We start from the raw sequence: 21,054 nt of genomic DNA on the forward strand, positions 1-21,054 counted from the left end.
ATGTATATTACATGTATGTGCATTATCCAATACTGCAGTGTTATAATTATTTTTATACAATTTTATGTCCTTTAAATTAGTTAAGAAGAGAAATGAAAATATTATTTATAGAATCATTTATATTAACTCATATTTACCATTTCTGGTGCTCTTTATTTCGCATTGATTATTCATGTCACTGGAGTCAGTCTTTCAGTTTAACAGACTTCGTTTAGTATTTTTTATAAATCAGGTATGTTAGCAATACATTGTCTCAGTCACTGCTTATCTGGGAATGTCCTTTTATTAGCCTTCATTTTTGGAACATAGTTCTGCTGGATAGAGAATTTTTATTTTTTTATTTCAACACTTTGAATATGGCATTCTCTATTTCATTGTTTCAGGTGAAAAGCCATTAATTGTATTGTTGCTCCCCTGTACAATGTGATGAGTAGCTTTTATCTTGCTTCTGTCAAGATTTTCTCTTTGTCTTATACTTTCAGCACTTTGACTATGGTGTGTCTATATGTGGATCTTTTTGTATTTTTCCAACTTGGGATTTGTTGAGCTTCTCAAGTGTGTAGATTAATACTTTTAACAAATTTTGGAAGTTTTGGGTCATTATTTCTCAGGATATTCCTTTTGTCCCTTTGTCTCTCTCCTTTCCTTCTGGGACTCCTATCATGAAAATGTTGGTACACTTGGTCGTATTCCATAGGTCTCCAAGGCTCTGTTTTTTTTTTTTCCTTCATTCTTTATTTTCCTCAGCTGGACTATCTCAGTTTAACCTATCCTCAAGTTACTGGCTTTTTCTACTGTCAGTGCAAATCAGCTGTTGAATTGCAGATTTGAATTTTTTGAAAGTTGTTTCTGAACTCTCTCACTTTTTTTTAAATTGAAGTATAGTTGATTTACACTACTGTGTTTCAGGTGTACAGCAAAGTGATTCATTCTTTTTTATGGCTGAGTAATAGTCCACGTGTGTGTGTGTGTAATATATATATATATGTGTATCACCTCTTTATCCATTCATCTGTTGATGGACACTTAGGTTGCTTCCATGTCTTGGCTATTGTAAATAGTGCTGCTATGAACATTGGGGTGCATGTATCTTTTCAAATTAGAGTTTTTGTCTTTTCTGGTTATATGCCCAAGAATAGGATTGCTGGATCATTTGGTAGCTCTATTTTTAGTTTTTAAGGAACCTCCATACTGTTTTCCCTACTTACTGGTTGCACCAGTTTACATTCCCACTAACAGTGTAGGAGGGTTCCCTTTTCTCCACACCCTCTCCAGTATTTATTATTTATAGACTTTTTGATGATAGCCATTCTGACTGGTGTAAGGCGATACCTCCTTGTGGTTTTGATTTGCATTTAATTAGTGATATTGACCATCTTTTCATATGCATGTTGGCCATCTGTATATCTTCTTTGGAAAAATGTCTATTTAGGTCATCTGCCCATTTTTTGATTGGGTTGTTTGTTTTTTTGATATTGAGTTTTATGAGCTGTTTGTATATTTTGGAAATTAACCCCTTGTCAGTCACATTGTTTGCAAATATTTTCTCACATTCTATAGGTTGTATTTTCATTTCGTTGATGGTTTCCTTTGCTATGCAGAAGCTTTTAAGTTTGGTTAGGTCCCATTTGTTTATTTTTGGTTTTTTTTCTTTTGCCTTGGGAGACTGGTCTAAGAAAATATTGCTACTATTTATGTCAGAGAATGTTTTGCCTATCTTCTCTTCCAGGAGTTTTACGGTGTCACATCGTATATGTGTCTTTAAAGCATTTTGAGTTTATTTTTGTATATGATGTGAGGGAGTGTTCTAATTTCATTGATTTACAAATAGCTGTCCAGCTTTCCCAACACCACTTGCTGAAGGCAGTGTGTTTTCTCCATCGTATATTCTTGCCTCCTTTGCTGAAGATTAATTGTATGGGTTTGTTTCTGGGCTCTCTATTCTGTTCCATTGATCTACATGTCTGCTTTTGTGCCAATACCACAGTGTTTTGGTTAGTGTAGCTTTGTAGTATTGTCTGAAGTCTGGGAGAGTTATACCTCCAGCTTTGTTCTTTTTCCTCAGAATTGCTTTGCCAATTCAGGGCCTTCTGTGATTCCATATAAATTTTAGGATTATTTGTTCTAGTTCTGTGAAAAATGTCATGGGTAGTTTGATAGATATAGCATTAAATTTGTAGATTGCTTTCAGTAGTATGGCCATTTTAATAATATTAATTCTTCCAATCCAAGAGCATGGGATATCTTTTCATTTCTGTGAATCATCTTCAGTTTCCTTTATCAGTGTTTTAGAGTTCTCAGCATATAGGTCTTTCACCTCCTTGGTTAGGTTTATTCCCGTGTTTGTGTGTGTGTGTGTGTGTGTGTGTGTGTGTGTGGGTGGGTGGGTGGGTGGGTGTGTTTAGTGCGATTTTAAACTTTTTTTTTTTACTTTCTGATATTTCATTGTTACTGTAAAGAAATGCAACAGATTTCTGTATATTAATCTTGTACCCTGCTACCTTGATGAATTCATTTATTAGTTCTAATAGTTTTTGTGTGGAGTCTTTGGGTTTTCTGTGTAGAGTATTGTGTCATCTGCATATAATGACAATTTTACCTCTTCCCTTCCAATTTGGATACCTTTTATTTCTTTTTCTTGTCTGGTTGCTGAGGCTAGGACTTCCAATAATATGTTGAATAGCAGTGGTGAGAGTGGGCACCCTTGTCTTGTTCCAGAATTTAGTGGGAAGGCTTTCAGCTTTTCACTGTTGAGTATTGTGTTGGCTCTGGGTTTGTCATAAATGGTTTTTATTATGTTGAGATGTATTCCCCCTATACCCACTTCAGTGAGAGTTTTCATCGTGAATGGATGTTGAATTTTATCACATGCTTTTTCTACATCTATTGAGATGATCATATGGTTTTTGTCTTTTCTTTTGTTGATGTGGTATATCACATTGATTTGCATACGTTGAACCATCTTTGTGACCCTGGTAAGAATCCAGCTTGATCATGGTGTTTGATCCTTTATATGTGTTGTTGGAGTTGGCTTGCTTAAATTTTGTTGAGGATTTTTGCATCTCTGTTTGTCAAAGATATTGGCCAGTAATTTTCTTTTTTTGTAGTGTCTTTGTTTTTGGTATCAGGGTGATGGTGGCTGCATAAACTGACTTTGGGAGTGTTTCCTCCTCTTAAATCTTTTGGAATAATTTGAGAAGGATAGGTATACGTTCTTCTTTGTATGTTTGGTTGAATTCCCCAGTTAAGCCATCTGGTCCTGGATTTTGTTTGTGGGGAGTATTTGGGGTTTTTTGTTTGTTTTTTATTACAGGTTCTATTACACTTCTAGTGATTGGTCTGTTCAAGTTATGTTTCTTCTTGATTCAGTTCTGGCTGACTGTATGTTTCTAAAACCTTTTCTGTTTCTTCTCGGTTGTTCAATTTGTTGGTTTATAACTGTTCATAGTATTTTCTTATGATTTTTTGTATTTCTGCAGCATTGGTTGTTCTCATTTCTTATTTTGTTTATTTGGGTCTTCTCTCTTTTCTTTTTGGTAGCCTGGCTAGAGGTTTGTCGATTTCATTTATCCTTTCAGAAAACCAGCTCTTGGTTTTATCGATCTTTTCTATTGTTGTTTTGATCTCTATTTTATTTATTTCCTCTCTGATCTTTATTATTTCCTTCCTTTTAATGACTTTGGGTTTTGTTTATTCTTCTTTTTTCTAATTCTTTTAGGTGGTAGGTTAGGTTATTTACTTGAGATTTTACTTGTTGCTCGAGAAAGGCCTGTATTGCTCTGAATTTCCCTCTTTGAACTACTTTTGCTGCATCCCATAGATTTTGCAGGTTGTGTTTTCATTGTCATTTGTCTCGAGGTATTTTCTGATTTCCTCTTTGATTTCATTGTTGACTCATTGGTTTTTTAGTAGGATGTTGTTTAGTCTCCATATGATTGTTTTTTCCCATTTTTCTTTCTGTGGTTGATTTCTAGTTTCATACTGTTGTGGTCAGAAAAGATGCTTGAAATAATTTCTGTCTTCTTAAATTCATTGAGGCTTGTTTTGTGTCCTCGTGTGTGGTCTATCCTAGAGAATGTTCCATGAGCACTTGAAAAGAATGTGTATTTTGTTTGTTTTTGTTTTTTTTTTGGATGAAGTGTCCTGTAGATACCAATTAAGTACATCCGTTCTATTGTGTCATTTAGGATCTCTCTTGCCTTATTGATTTTCTGTCTGAAAGATCTGTCCATTGATGTCAGTGGGGTGTTAAAGTCTCCTACTATTATTGTATTCCTGTCAATTTCTCCCTTTATGTCTGTTAGTATTTATTTTGTATATTTAGGTGTTCCTACATTGGGTGCATATATATGTTAACAAGTGTAATGTCCTCTTCTTGTACCCTTTATCATTATATAGTGTCCTTTTTTGTCTTTCTTTTTGGACTTTGTTTTAAAGTCTGTTTTGTCTGATATGAATATCGCTACCCCTGCTTTCTTATTGTTTCCATTTGCATGAAATATCTTTTTCCATCCCCTCACTTTCAATCTATGTGTGACTTTTGCCCTAAAGTGAGTCTCTTGTAGGCAGCATATTGTAGGTACTTGTTTTTTTAATCCGAGCAGATTTGAAATTTTTATTCTAGTTATGCACTTCCCAAATCCAGAGTTTCTATTTGGTTCCTTTAAAAAAAAAACAAAATTCATTTTTTCCTCTTTATTGATACTCTCTCTCGGGTGAGGCATGATTGTCATGCCTTTAACTAAAAAATTCCCTTTAATTCTTTAGATATGGTTTCTTTTGCTTCTTTGAACATATTTATATTGACTTAAACGCTTTGCCTAGTAAATCCAACATCTGGGCTCCTTCAAGAATAATTTCTATTGACTGCTGTTTTTCACTATATCTATTTCTTTGTGTGTCATAGCTTTTTGTCAAAAACTGGATATTTAATATACTGTGGTAACTAACAATCTTATTTCCCCCTTTTCCATCCTCAGAGTTTGTTTTTGTTGCTGTTTGTTGTTGTTGTTTGTTTAGTGACTTTCCTGGACTAATTCTGCAGTCCTTATTCTTTATCATGTGTGGCTACTGAAGTCTGCTTGGTTAGCTGAGTCTTCGGATAATGATTTGACAGATTTTCTTAAATGCTTCTGACCAACATGTCTCCCATCTTTTTTTCAGTGGGCATTTTTTGTGTTGGGGTATGCATAACTGTGCCTTAGTCTTCCCTTCCTAATTGTGCAGAAACTCAAAGTTGAGCATGGGTGAGAGGCTAGAGCTCTGTAAGATCTTTCCTGGCTATTTGCACAGCCTTCTAGATCCCCAGGAATAGGTCAGAAATTAAAGCCCCTTAGGGGCATCTCATTTCTTAGATTTTCTTTTTAAGTTTTTTTGGCCAGACTCTTGTTTGCGCCAACTAGAATCACTACCTGTGGCAACTGCAGTGTTAAGCAATTGCCACTGTTTTTTGGGAGACAAACCTCCTGGGGATGGGGCTTTGTTCACTGAATGTCCTCAGAGTCGGATGAAATAAAAATTAGCTTCGGGGAATTCCCTGGTGGTCCAGTGGTTTGGACTCCACGCTTCCACTGCAGAGTGCATGGGCTCGACCCCTGGTTGGGGAACTGAGATTCCACATGCTGTGTAGCATGGCCAAAAAATTAGCTTTATGAATGGGGCTTTTTTAAGGAGCATCATTCAGGTCAAGTAGTGACAGTGCTCTGGGAACAGGGCTTTTGATGGTGCTCCAAATTTATCTGCCTCTTTCAGTGGCTACTAGGCTGCTGGCTTTCATAGCTAGTGTGGTTCTGAGGCCCTGGTTTCCAAGGCTACCATGAAGCTGGGAAGAGGGTATGAAATAGAGCAAGTTAAAATACCAGAAAGCTTACTGTTCTTATGAAAATTCAGCTGTTCCTCTTGAATAAGTGTTCCTAGGATTGTTGCAATCCTTTAGCTAACTTCTAGAGTGCTGAAAAAGTTGATTTTGAAAATTTACACCAGTATTCTCATTGCTTTTATGGAAGAGTGTATTTTCAGAGGTCCTTCATTCATAATTCCAAAAGTGCTTCTCATTCTGTCTGTGCTTTTTTTTAAAAAAAAATTTATTTATTTATTTATTTATTTGGTCGCGCCGGGTCTTAGTTGCGGCTCGCAGGCTTGTTAGTTGCAGCTTGTGGGCTTGTTAGTTGCGGCTCACTGGCTCCTTAGTTGCAGCACACAGGCTTCTTAGTTGTGGCATATGAACTCTCAGTTGAGGCATGCATGTGGGATCTAATTCCCTGACCAGGAATTGAACCCGGGCCCCCTGAATTGGGAGCATGGAGTCTTAACCACTGTGCCACCAAGGAAGTCCCCCTGTCTGTGCTTTTAGCCACTATGCACATTGCCTCTGTTCTTTATGATATCTAATTATGGCCTATGTCTATTTATTGTCAGCCATGGAAGTCCAGTCTTTGATTTCATTGAGAGCTGCTTGCGAAATAAACATGAAATGGTTATTTATGAAGCTGCTTCAGCTATCATCCATCTTCCTAACTGTACTGCAAGGGAGTTGGCACCTGCTGTTTCAGGTTAGTTGTATATTTGATAACTGGCTTTTGTTTATTTTCTTATGTTTTTGTTTTAAGTTCCATAGGTCTACAGAATAGGTATTTTTGAACCTTAGCTCTGTATATATAGCCTTTACATTTTGATACGTAAATGATTTATTTTAGCTGTTTTTTAATTACAGTTGTTCCTCCATATCCTTGGGTTCCACATCCCACCGATTCAACCCAATTGATTCACGGTTGGTTGAATCCTCAGATGTGGAACCTGCAGATACCAAGGGCTGATTGTGCTACACCATTTTATATAAGGGTCTTTAGCATCCCCAGATTTGGGTGTCTGCCAGGGGTCCTGGAAGGTCCAGGGTCCAGTCCCCTGCAGATATGGAGGGGTGACTGTATTTCTTTTTCTGAAGTTATCATTTCCCCATATTAAAAAATTTAAGTTTTTACTTAGAAAACAAGTAACTTTAATGCCTTCAGTTCTCCATGTTTAAAAAACCCATTTACTCTTACAACCATAAATATTAACACTCTTTAAATTCAGATATTAATGGGTATATTACCCTTTTTAGGAAAAAAAATAAACTTTGTTTCCTGTATTTAAAGTTTTTATAGCTCAACAAAAAGTACTTTTTCTATTTTTGATGATGTATTTTTCATGTGAATTTTTGATGCTGTGATCTAATTTCCTTATGCGTATTTTGAATGTGATTCTTCATGTACTGTATTTTCAGAAACATGCTATATGTTGAAATGAGCTATGTTCACAGTGACCTTTTTTCTTTCCTAGTTCTTCAGCTTTTCTGTAGTTCTCCTAAGCCAGCTTTGAGATATGCAGCTGTGAGGACCTTGAACAAGGTAGGTGTTCCTTTGCTAACTATTGACTTGTATCAGTGTTCAATTGAGAAACATTAAATACGAAGCATTTGGCTTTCTGTCCAAGGTTAGTAGATATGATTTATGGGCTTCACTTCTGTAGCACCTCACTTGTATTTGCAGCCTTAGATATGGCCATTTATACTATTATTCATGTGCTCAATAGCCACATGTAGTTAGTGACTATCATATTAGACACTGCAGATATAGAATATTTCTATCATTGCAGGAAGTTCAGTGCTGGTCTATAGCAACACTATCCAATAGAAACACTATGTGAGTCACATATGCAATTTTAAATTTTATTGTAACCACATTAAATTCTTTTATGATGAGATTAATTTTAAACATATATTTTATTTACCCTAACATTTATAAAATTTATCAATGTGATCAGTATAAAATTATTAGAGATATATTTTACCTTCTGTTTTTTCATATTAAGTCTTTGATATCCGCTGTATATTTTGTATTTACAGCATACCTCTGTTTGGAATAACCACATTTCAAAGGCTTAGTAGTCACATATGGTTATTGGCTACTATATGAACAGCGTAAATCTAGAGGATACAGTGCAGAAACACAGAAGGAATTAAATAACTATAAAAATTTTATTTTATTTATTTATTTTTAAAAATATTTATGTGGTTGTGCTGGGTCTTAGTTGTGGCAGGCAGGCTCCTTAGTTGTGGCTTACCAGCTCCTTATTTGCGGCTCTCTGGCTCCTTAGTTGTGGCATGCAAACTCTTAGTTGTTTCATGCATGTGGGATCTAGTTCCCTGACCAGGGATCGAACCCACGCCGCCTGCATTGGGAGTGCGAAGTCCCAACCACTGTACCACCAGGGAAGTCCCTAAAAATTTTTAATGAAAGTTTAATGTTGTAGAATACTGGTCTAATGTAATATGTGGTTGACTATAAATTAATTGTATTAACAATTGGAGGAGAGAGAAATTTAGAGCAGCCATAGAAGGAGGCTTTATAGAACAATATGAATTGTATTTTGAAGAGTTGATATCGGTTCACATTCCTTCATCTATAATCTTGGGACCAGATGTATCTCAGAAATCAGTATTTTGAGAATTTTAGAGAGGTAATATGGTGCCATCTCTTATATTAATACTAACCCCTTTGGGCCTGGAGCAGTTAGACACATGAGACATGTTCATATTTCTGCTTTATACGTATGACTGTCCTCACTACATGGAATAAATTAAGACTCAGTTTTACATTAGTTTGGGTCATTTTTTGCTGTTAAGTGATTTTGATGGCAATACTTTGCTGAGTTTTCAAAATTTTAGCATTATGGATAAAGGATTCTATACCAGTATAGGATTAGGCAGAGAGGTGAACATCATCAACAAAAGCAAAGAAGCAGGACAATGACAGACATGTTTTAGTGACCGTGAGCAATCCAGTTTGGTTGGAGTTTGCTTGCTTAAATACAGAAGTGTTTTATAAGTGGTAAGATATTACATTTAAGTGTCTTCGAGTAGTGTTTATCATTCTAGGTCCTACTCTCAGAGATTCTAAAATCTAGTAGAATAGGTAACCATGAACACATGTACTATAAGGAGAAACAGGCAGACAGAGTATGATATTGTTATAAAGGTTATAGAAACTTAGGAAGATAAAGTGCTGTGCTATACTGTAACTAGCAGTTAATCATTTATCAAATGATATATCGTATCTTATTTATTAGAAACATTCATCTTGAAAAAATTGCTTTTTACCATATGTTGTCCCATTTAGATTTTAAAAAGGCATTTACCTTAATTAAAATTTCTGACCAGTCCCTCCCATCAAGCCTCTTAGATAGTCTCATCCACCAGAGGGCAGACAGCAGAAGCAAGAAGAACTACAATCCTGCAGCGTGTGGAACAAAAACCACATTCACAGAAAAATAGACAAGATTAAAAGGCAGGGGCTATGTACCAGATGAAGGAACAAGATAAAACCCCAGAAAAACAACTAAATGAAGTGGAGATAGGCAACCTTCCAGAAAAAGAACTCAGAATAATGAGAGTGAAGATGATCCAGGACCTTGGAAAAACAATGGAGGCAAAGATTGAGAACATGCAAGAAATGTTTAACAAAGACCTAGAAGAATTAAAGAACAAACAAACAGAGATGAACAATACAATAACTGAAATGAAAACTACACTAGAAGGAGTCAATAGCAGAATAACTGAGGCAGAAGAACGGATAAGTGACCTGGAAGACAGAATGGTGGAATTCACTGCTGCGGAACAGACTAAAGAAAAAAAAATGAAAAGAAATGAAGACAGCCTAAGAGACCTCTGGGACAACATTAAAGGCAACGACATTCGCATTATAGGGATCCCAGAAGGAGAAGAGAGAAAGAACCAGAGAAAATATTTGAAGAGATAATAGTTGAAAACTTCCCTAACGTGGGAAAGGAAATAGCCACCCAAGTCCAGGAAGCACAGAGAGTCCCATATAGGATAAACCAAGGAGAAACACGCCGAGACACAGAGTAATCAAATTGGCAAAAATTAAAGACAAAGAAAAATTACTGAAAGCAGCAAGGGAAAAATGACAACATACAAGGGAACTCCCATAAGGTTAACAGCTGATTTCTCAGCAGAAACTCTACAAGACAGAAGGGAGTGGCATGATATACTTAAAGTGATGAAAGGGAAGAACCTACAACCAAGATTACTCTACCCGGCAATGATCTCATTCAGATTTGATGGAGAAATTAAAGTGTTTACAGATAAGCAAAAGCTGAGAGAATTCAGCACCACCAAACCAGCTCTACAACAAATGCTAAAGGAACTTCTCTAAGTGGGAAACACAAGAGAAGAAAAGGACCTACAAAAACATACCCAAAACAATTAAGAAAATGGTCAAAGGAACATACATATCAATAATTACCTTAAACGTGAATGGATTAAATGCTCCAGCCAAAAGACACAGGCTTGCTGAATGGATACAAAAACAAGACCCATATATATGCTGTCTACAAGAGACCCACTTCAGACCTAGGGACACATACAGACTGAAAGTGGGGGGATGGAAAAAGATATTCCATGCAAATGGAAATCAAAAGAAAGCTGGAGTAGCAATACTCATATCAGATAAAATAGACTTTAAAATAAGAATGTTACAAGAGACAAGGAAGGACACTACATAATGATCAAGGGATCAATCCAAGAAGAAGATATAACAATTATAAATATATATGCACCCAACATAGGAGCACCTCAATAAATAAGGCAACTGCTAACAGCTATAAAAGAGGAAATCGACAGTAACACAGTAATAGTGGGGGACTTTAACACCTCACTTACACCAATGGACAGATCATCCAAAATGAAAATAAATAAGGAAACAGAAGCTTTAAGTGACACAATAGACCAGATAGATTTAATTGATATTTATAGGACATTCCATCCCAAAACAGCAGATTACACTTTCTTCTCAAGTGCACACGGAACATTCTCCAGGATAGATCACATCTTGGGTCACAAATCAAGCCTCAGTAAATTTAAGAATATTGAAATCATATCAAGCATCTTTTCTGACCACAACACTATGAGATAAGAAATGAATTACAGGGAAAAAAACATAAGAAACACAAACACATAGAGGCTAAACAATACGTTACTAAATAACCAAGAGATCACTGAAGAAATCAGAGGAAATCAAAAAATACCTAGAGACATATGACAATGAAAACACGACGATCCAAAACCTATGGGATGCAGCGAAAGCAGTTCTAAGAGGGAAGTTTATAGCTATACAAGCCTACCTCAAGAAACAAGAAAAATCTCAAAAAAGCAATCTAACCTTACACCTAAAGGAACTAGAGAAAGAAGAATAAACAAAACCCAAAGTTAGCTGAAGGAAAGAAATCATAAAGATCAGAGCGGAAATAAATGAAATAGAAACAAAGAAAACAATAGCAAAGATCAATAAAACTAAAAGCTGGTTCTTTGAGAAGATAAACAAAATTGATAAACCATTAGCCAGACTCATCAAGAAAAAGAGGGAGAGGACTCAAACCAATAAAATTAGAAATGAAAAAGGAGAAGTTACAACAGACACCGCAGAAATACAAAGCATCCTAAGAGACTACTACGAACAACTCTATGCCAATAAAATGGACAACCTGGAAGAAATGGACAAATTCTTAGAAAGGTATAACCTTCCAAGACTGAACCAGGAAGAAACAGAAAATATGAACAGAACAATCACAAGTAGTGAAATTGAAACTGTAATTAAAAATCTTCCAACAAACAAAAGTCCAGGACCAGATGGCTTCACAGGTGAATTCTGTCAAACATTTAGAGAAGAGCTAACACCCATCCTTCTCAAACTCTTCCAAAAAATTGCAGAGGAAGGAACACTCCCAAACTCATTCTGTGAGGCCACCATCACCCTGATACCAAAACCAGACAAAGATACTACAAAAAAAGAAAATTACAGACCAATATCACTGATGAATATAGATGCAAAAATCCTCAACAAAATACTAGCAAACAGAATCCAACAACACATTAAAAGGATCATACACCATGATCAAGGGGGATTTATCCCAGGGAGGCAAGGATTCTTCAATATATGCAAATAAATCAATGTGATACACCATATTAACAAACTGAAGAATAAAAACCATATGATCATCTCAATAGATGCAGAAAAAGCTTTTGACAAAATTCAACACCCATTATGATAAAAACTCTCCAGAAAGGGCATAGAGGGAAACTACCTCAACATAATAAAGGCCATATACAACAAACCCACAGCAAACATCATTCTCAGTGGTGAAAAACTGAAAGCATTTCCTCTAAGATCAGGAACGAGACAAGGATGTCCACTCTCACCACTATTATTCAACATAGTTTTGGAAGTCCTAGCCATGGCAATCAGAGAAGAAAAAGAAATAAAAGGAATACAAATTGGAAAAGAAGAAGTAAAACTGTCACTGTTTGCAGATGACATGTTGCTATACATAGAGAATCCTAAAGATGCCACCAGAAAACTACTAGAGCTAATCAATGAATTTGGTAAAGTTGCAGGATACAAAATTAATGCACAGAAATCTCTTGCGTTCCTATACACTAATGATGAAAAATCTGAAAGAGAAATTAAGGAAACACTCCCATTTACCACTGCAACAAAAAGAATAAAATACCTAGGAATAAACCTACCTAGGGAGACAGAAGACCTGTATGCAGAAAACTATAAGACACTGATGAAAGAAATTGAAGATGATACCAACAGATGGAGAGATATACCATGTTCTTGGATTGGAAGAATCAATATTGTGAAAGTGACTGTACTACCCAAAGCAATCTACAGATTCAATGCAATCCCTATCAAATTACCAATGGCATTTTTTATGGAACTAGAACAAAAAATCTTAAAATTTGTATGGAGACACAAAAGACCCCGAATAGGCAAAGCAGTCTTGAGGGAAAACAACGGAGCTGGAGGAATCAGATTCCCTGACTTCAGACTATACTACAAAGCTACAGTAATCAAGACAATATGGTACTGGCACAAAAACAGAAACATAGATCAATGGAACAAGATAGAAAGCCCAGAGATAAACCCACGCACCTATGGTCAACTAATCTATGACAAAGGAGGCAAGGATATACAATGGAGAAAAGACAGTCTCTTCAGTAAGTGGTGCTGGGAAAACTGGACAGCTACATGTAAAAGAATGAAATTAGAACACTCCCTAACATCATACACAAAAATAAACTCAAAATGGATTCGAGACCTAAATGTAAGACCGGACACTATAAAACTCTTTAGAGGAAAACATAGGAAGAACACTCTTTGACATAAATCACAGCAAGATCTTTTTTGATCCCCCTCCTAGAGTAATAGAAATAAAAAAATAAATAAACAAATGGGACCTAATGAAACTTCAAAGCTTTTGCACAGCAAAGGAAACCATAAACAAGATGAAAAGACAACCCTCAGAGTGGGAAAAAATATTTGCAAACAAAGCAACGGACAAAGGATTAATCTCCAAAATATATAAACAGCTCATGCAGCTCAATATTAAAAAAAGAAACACCCAATCCAAAAATGGGCAGAAGACCTAAATAGACCTTTCGCCAGAGAAGACATACAGATGGCCAAGAAGCACATGAAAAGCTGCTCATCACTAATTATTAGAGAAATGCAAATCAAAACTACAATGAGGTATCACCTCACACCATTTAGAATGGGCATCATCAGAAAATCTACAAACAACAAATGCTGGAGAGGGTGTGGAGAAAAGGGACCCCTCTTGCACTCTTGGTGGGAATGTAAATTGATACAGCCACTATGGAGAACAGTATGGAGGTTCCTTAAAAAACTAAAACTAGAATTACCGTATGATCCAGCAATCCCACTACTGGGCATATACCCAGAGAAAACCATAATTCATAAAGACACATGCGGGCTTCCCTGGTGGCGCGGTGGTTGAGAATCTGCCTGCCAATGCAGGGGACACGGGTTTGAGCCCTGGTCTGGGAAGATCCCACATGCCACGGAGCAACTGGGCCCGTGAGCCACAACTACTGAGCCTGAGCGTCTGGAGCCTCTGCTCCGCAACAAGAGAGGCCGCGATAGTGACAGGCCCGCGCACCGCGATGAAGAGTGGCCCCCACTCGCCGCAACTGGAGAAAGCCCTCACACAGAAACGAAGACCCAACACATCCAAAAATAAACATAATAAATAAATTAAAAAAAAAAAATAAAAGACACATGCACCCCAATGTTCATTGCAGCACTGTTTACAATAGCCAGGTCATGGAAGCAACCTAAATGCCCATCGACAGACGAATGGATAAAGAATATGTGGTACGTGTATACAATGGAATATTACTTAGCCATAAAAAGGAACAAAATTGAGTCATTTGTTGAGACGTGGGTGGATCTAGAGAGTGTCATACAGAGTGAACTAAGTGAGAAAGAGAAAAACAAATATCGTATATTAACGCATGTATGTGGTACCTAGAAAAATGGTACAGATGAACCAGTTTGCAGGGCAGAAGTTGAGACACAGATATAGAGAACAAACATATGGACACCAAGGGGGGAAAACCACGGTGGGGTGGGTATGGTGGTGTGCTGAATTGGGCGATTGGGATTGGCATGTATACACTGATGTGTGTAAAATTGATGACTAATAAGAACCTGCAGTATAAAAAAACAAAGAAACAAAAAAACAACTAATACTAAACTTTCTTTGGGTTATGTATATGGAAATATGTTAATATAAATGTTTCAGATATTACATGAAATTTCTAAAAATCTTTTATGTTCTGGTATAATGTTATAAGTCATAATTCTAGTTATTGCTTTAAAATGTGTATCTCAGAAATAACTAAATTTCCTTGTCAATTGCATTATTATGAACTTTCATCAAATCTTTAACCGTGGTCATTTTTAAGTCTTCTGTCATTTACAGAGAGTTCTGGGTGCTTTCACAAAAATGTTCCTATAAAAGGGTTTCATTTTCAAGGAATTCATGGAAAAGACTCTGACAAGTACAGGTTTCTGATAACTGACTATACTGCTGAAGTGAATGAAGAAGCATTTTCAGAACTCTAATGGAAAACTGATGAATTCATAAAAGTGCTAAAAAAAGATCAAGATGAAAAAAAAAATTAATTACATGGGACTGAGTGAACTGATGAGGATGATTATAATTTTTGTGACTTTCTGTTTGAATTAAAAAAAAAATCCCACAAGGATTCAGAGGCAAAAATATACAAATCAATTTTCACTGCAAAGTAAAGGAGCTGTTACAGTGGAGGATTACTGGACTGGATGTTAATATTATGACATAGTATGAGTGTGTTTCGTGTTTGGTAATTGCAATCATTGTTGCTTTTGTTGTGGTCATCCATTTACAATGCTTGGTGTCAGTTTATCTCTTGTAAAAATAAAATACAGTGTGTGTGTGTGTGTGTGAGAGTTGTGAAAAAAAAAAAGGAAACTTTTAAATTCCTGATTCTGGTTTTGCACACCTGTATAATTAATGGTGATGATCATATTATAAGGGGAGGCCCAAATAGAAATTACAAATAAAGGAAATAAAATTCCATTTTTTAAAGTAAAAAAAAAAAATTTCTATTTTCGTTTTCTTTTCTTTTTTGAAGTTCTGGTCTTTTTCAGTAGCAATTTGCTTAATTTTTTTCTTGCCCTTTGACAAGGTGGCAATGAAGCACCCCTCTGCTGTTACTGCCTGCAATCTGGACTTAGAAAACTTGATCACAGACTCAAACAGAAGCATTGCTACCCTGGCCATTACTACACTCCTCAAAACAGGAAGTGAGAGCAGTGTGGACAGGCTCATGAAGCAGATATCATCCTTTGTGTCTGAAATCTCAGATGAGTTCAAGGTAAGAGTTTAAATATGAGCATGTTTTCTCCCAGTCTCTGGCTTACCTATTTCATTTCTTTTTTTTTTTTTCAATAAATTTTATTTGCTTTTAAAAAATAATAATTCTTATTAAAAATAGAGATGTACATGACATATATATGAAGAATATAAATAAATCACCTAAAATACAGCTACAAATTACCCAAAATCTCAATATCCCAGAACAACTTTATGATATTTGTTAAACATGATTCCAAATATAGCTCTGTATATGTGCAGTTGGGTAAATGAATAGCTAGATATATTCAGAAAAAAATTAATAGAAAAAAAAATTAATAGAAATATAATCATACTATGAATATTATTTTTAAATTAACAATATAAAAATATATTTTGAACTCTAAAAAGGAAAATAATTAAAACTGAAGTTAATTGTGAACTTCAAATAAGTATTTCTTTATGCAAGACAGTTTTTTCTTTTTTTTTTTCTTTTAAACATTTTATCAAGAAGACACATTTTTTTTTATACAGCAGGTTTTTATTAGTCATCAATTTATAGACATCAGTGTATACATGTCAATCCCAATCACCCAATTCATCACACCACCACCCCCACCCCCCCGCAGCTTTCCCCCTTTGGTGTCCATATGTTTGTTCTCTACATCTGTGTCTCAGTTTCTGCCCTGCAAACTGGTTCATCTGTACCATTTTTCTAGGTTCCACATATATGCGTTAATATATGATATTTATTTTTCTCTTTCTGACTTACTTCACTCTGTATGACACTCTCTAGATCCATCCACGTCTCAACAAATGACCCAATTTCGTTCCTTTTTATGGCTGAGTAATATTCCATTGTATATATGTACCACATCTTCTTTATCCATTCATCTGTAGATGGGCATTTAGGTTGCTTCCATGACCTGGCTATTGTAAACAGTGCTGCAATGAACATTGGGGTGCATGTGTCTTTTTGAATTATGGTTTTCTCTGGGTTATATGCCCAGTAGTGGGATTGCTGGATCATACGGTAATTCTAGTTTTAGTTTTTTAAGGAACCTCCATACTGTTCTCCATAGTGGCTGTATCAATTTACATTCCCACCAAGAGTGCAAGAGGGGTCCCTTTTCTCCACACCCTCTCCAGCATTTGTTGTTTGTAGATTTTCTGATGATGCCCATTCTAAATGGTGTGAGGTGATACCTCATTGTAGTTTTGATTTGCATTTCTCTAATAATTAGTGATGAGCAGCTTTTCATGTGCTTCTTGGCCATCTGTATGTCTTCTTTGGCGAAAGGTCTATTTAGGTCTTCTGCCCATTTTTGGATTGGGTGTTTCTTTTTTTAATATTGAGCTGCATGAGCTGTTTATATATTTTGGAGATTAATCCTTTGTCCGTTGCTTTGTTTGCAAATATTTTTTCCCACTCTGAGGGTTGTCTTTTCATCTTGTTTATGGTTTCCTTTGCTGTGCAAAAGCTTTGAAGTTTCATTAGGTCCCATTTGTTTATTTATTTTTTTATTTCTATTACTCTAGGAGGGGGATCAAAAAAGATCTTGCTGTGATTTATGTCAAAGAGTGTTCTTCCTATGTTTTCCTCTAAAGAGTTTTATAGTGTCCGGTCTTACATTTAGGTCTCGAATCCATTTTGAGTTTATTTTTGTGTATGATGTTAGGGAGTGTTCTAATTTCATTCTTTTACATGTAGCTGTCCAGTTTTCCCAGCACCACTTACTGAAGAGACTGTCTTTTCTCCATTGTATATCCTTGCCTCCTTTGTCATAGATTAGTTGACCATAGGTGCGTGGGTTTATCTCTGGGCTTTCTATCTTGTTCCATTGATCTATGTTTCTGTTTTTGTGCCAGTACCATATTGTCTTGATTACTGTAGCTTTGTAGTATAGTCTGAAGTCAGGGAATCTGATTCCTCCAGCTCCGTTGTTTTCCCTCAAGACTGCTTTGCCTATTCGGGGTCTTTTGTGTCTCCATACAAATTTTAAGATTTTTTGTTCTAGTTCCATAAAAAATGCCATTGGTAATTTGATAGGGATTGCATTGAATCTGTAGATTGCTTTGGGTAGTACAGTCACTTTCACAATATTGATTCTTCCAATCCAAGAACATGGTATATCTCTCCATCTGTTGGTATCATCTTCAATTTCTTTCATCAGTGTCTTATAGTTTTCTGCATACAGGTCTTCTGTCTCCCTAGGTAGGTTTATTCCTAGGTATTTTATTCTTTTTGTTGCAGTGGTAAATGGGAGTGTTTCCTTAATTTCTCTTTCAGATTTTTCATCATTAGTGTATAGGAACGCAAGAGATTTCTGTGCATTAATTTTGTATCCTGCAACTTTACCAAATTCATTGATTAGCTCTAGTAGTTTTCTGGTGGCATCTTTAGGATTCTCTATGTATAGTAACATGTCATCTGCAAACAGTGACAGTTTTACTTCTTCTTTTCCAATTTGTATTCCTTTTATTTCTTTTTCTTCTCTGATTGCCATGGCTAGGACTTCCAAAACTATGTTGAATAATAGTGGTGAGAGTGGACATCCTTGTCTCGTTCCTGATCTTAGAGGAAATGCTTTCAGTTTTTCACCACTGAGAATGATGTTTGCTGTGGGTTTGTTGTATATGGCCTTTATTATGTTGAGGTAGTTTCCCTCTATGCCCTTTCTGGAGAGTTTTTATCATAATGGGTGTTGAATTTTGTCAAAAGCTTTTTCTGCATCTATTGAGATGGTCATATGGTTTTTATTCTTCAGTTTGTTAATATGGTGTATCACATTGATTTATTTGCGTATATTGAAGAATCCTTGCCTCCCTGGGATAAATCCCCCTTGATCATGGTGTATGATCCTTTTAATGTGTTGTTGGATTCTGTTTGCTAGTATTTTGTTGAGGATTTTTGCATCTATATTCATCAGTGATATTGGTCTGTAATTTTCTTTTTTTGTAGTATCTTTGTCTGGTTTTGGTATCAGGGTGATGGTGGCCTCACAGAATGAGTTTGGGAGTGTTCCTTCCTCTGCAATTTTTTGGAAGAGTTTGAGAAGGATGGGTGTTAGCTCTTCTCTAAATGTTTGATAGAATTCACCTGTGAAGCCATCTGGTCCTGGACTTTTGTTTGTTGGAAGATTTTTAATTACAGTTTCAATTTCACTACTTGTGATTGTTCTGTTCATATTTTCTGTTTCTTCCTGGTTCAGTCTTGGAAGGTTATACCTTTCTAAGAATTTGTCCATTTCTTCCAGGTTGTCCATTTTATTGGCATAGAGTTGTTCGTAGTAGTCTCTTAGGATGCTTTGTATTTCTGCGGTGTCTGTTGTAACTTCTCCTTTTTCATTTCTAATTTTATTGGTTTGAGTCCTCTCCCTCTTTTTCTTGATGAGTCTGGCTAATGGTTTATCAATTTTGTTTATCTTCTCAAAGAACCAGCTTTTAGTTTTATTGATCTTTGCTATTGTTTTCTTTGTTTCTATTTCATTTATTTCCGCTCTGATCTTTATGATTTCTTTCCTTCAGCTAACTTTGGGTTTTGTTTATTCTTCTTTCTCTAGTTCCTTTAGGTGTAAGGTTAGATTGCTTTTTTGAGATTTTTCTTGTTTCTTGAGGTAGGCTTGTATAGCTATAAACTTCCCTCTTAGAACTGCTTTCGCTGCATCCCATAGGTTTTGGATCGTCGTGTTTTCATTGTCATATGTCTCTAGGTATTTTTTGATTTCCTCTGATTTCTTCAGTGATCTCTTGGTTATTTAGTAACGTATTGTTTAGCCTCTATGTGTTTGTGTTTCTTATGTTTTTTTCCCTGTAATTCATTTCTTATCTCATAGTGTTGTGGTCAGAAAAGATGCTTGATATGATTTCAATATTCTTAAATTTACTGAGGCTTGATTTGTGACCCAAGATGTGATCTATCCTGGAGAATGTTCCGTGTGCACTTGAGAAGAAAGTGTAATCTGCTGTTTTGGGATGGAATGTCCTATAAATATCAATTAAATCTATCTGGTCTATTGTGTCACTTAAAGCTTCTGTTTCCTTATTTATTTTCATTTTGGATGATCTGTCCATTGGTGTAAGTGAGGTGTTAAAGTCCCCCACTATTACTGTGTTACTGTCGATTTCCTCTTTTATAGCTGTTAGCAGTTGCCTTATTTATTGAGGTGCTCCTATGTTGGGTGCATATATATTTATAATTGTTATATCTTCTTCTTGGATTGATCCCTTGATCATTATGTAGTGTCCTTCCTTGTCTCTTGTAACATTCTTATTTTAAAGTCTATTTTATCTGATATGAGTATTGCTACTCCAGCTTTCTTTTGATTTCCATTTGCATGGAATATCTTTTTCCATCCCCCCACTTTCAGTCTGTATGTGTCCCTAGGTCTGAAGTGGGTCTCTTGTAGACAGCATATATATGGGTCTTGTTTTTGTATCCATTCAGCAAGCCTGTGTCTTTTGGCTGGAGCATTTAATCCATTCACGTTTAAGGTAATTATTGATATGTATGTTCCTTTGACCATTTTCTTAATTGTTTTGGGTATGTTTTTGTAGGTCCTTTTCTTCTCTTGTGTTTCCCACTTAGAGAAGTTCCTTTAGCATTTGTTGTAGAGCTGGTTTGGTGGTGCTGAATTCTCTCAGCTTTTGCTTATCTGTAAACACTTTAATTTCTCCATCAAATCTGAATGAGATCATTGCCGGGTAGAGTAATCTTGGTTGTAGGTTCTTCCCTTTCATCACTTTAAGTATATCATGCCACTCCCTTCTGTCTTGTAGAGTTTCTGCTGAGAAATCAGCTGTTAACCTTATGGGAGTTCCCTTGTATGTTGTCATTTTTCCCTTGCTGCTTTCAGTAATTTTTCTTTGTCTTTAATTTTTGCCAATTTGATTACTCTGTGTCTCGGCGTGTTTCTCCTTGGTTTATCCTATATGGGACTCTCTGTGCTTCCTGGACTTGGGTGGCTATTTCCTTTCCCACGTTAGGGAAGTTTTCAACTATTATCTCTTCAAATATTTTCTCTGGTTCTTTCTCTCTTCTCCTTCTGGGATCCCTATAATGCGAATGTCGTTGCCTTTAATGTTGTCCCAGAGGTCTCTTAGGCTGTCTTCATTTCTTTTCATTTTTTTTTCTTTAGTCTGTTCCGCAGCAGTGAATTCCACCATTCTGTCTTCCAGGTCACTTATCCGTTCTTCTGCCTCAGTTATTCTGCTATTGACTCCTTCTAGTGTAGTTTTCATTTCAGTTATTGTATTGTTCATCTCTGTTTGTTTGTTCTTTAATTCTTCTAG

At 36.0% G+C, this 21,054-nt stretch overlaps 2 protein-coding genes across 7 annotated transcripts in view; one reads left to right on the forward strand and one right to left on the reverse strand.

Annotated features, from left to right (window-relative positions):
* COPG2 (COPI coat complex subunit gamma 2) overlaps positions 1–21,054 on the forward strand; it is a 140,073-nt gene that overhangs the window by 64,057 nt on the left and 54,962 nt on the right. For all 5 annotated transcript variants that reach the window (XM_057550114.1, XM_057550116.1, XM_057550117.1 and 2 more), the window contains 3 exons: positions 6,418–6,551; positions 7,321–7,388; positions 15,596–15,784. In XM_057550114.1, the coding sequence (XP_057406097.1) occupies positions 6,418–6,551; positions 7,321–7,388; positions 15,596–15,784 (391 nt within the window). The remainder of the gene's footprint in view (positions 1–6,417; positions 6,552–7,320; positions 7,389–15,595; positions 15,785–21,054) is intronic.
* The window catches only part of MEST (mesoderm specific transcript), a 129,356-nt gene that overhangs the window by 26,562 nt on the left and 81,740 nt on the right, over positions 1–21,054 (reverse strand). The gene's annotated exons all lie outside the window — the stretch shown is intronic.

Source organism: Balaenoptera acutorostrata, chromosome 7 (assembly GCF_949987535.1).
Source record: "Balaenoptera acutorostrata chromosome 7, mBalAcu1.1, whole genome shotgun sequence".
In the NCBI taxonomy this organism is placed as follows: Eukaryota; Metazoa; Chordata; class Mammalia; order Artiodactyla; family Balaenopteridae; genus Balaenoptera; species Balaenoptera acutorostrata.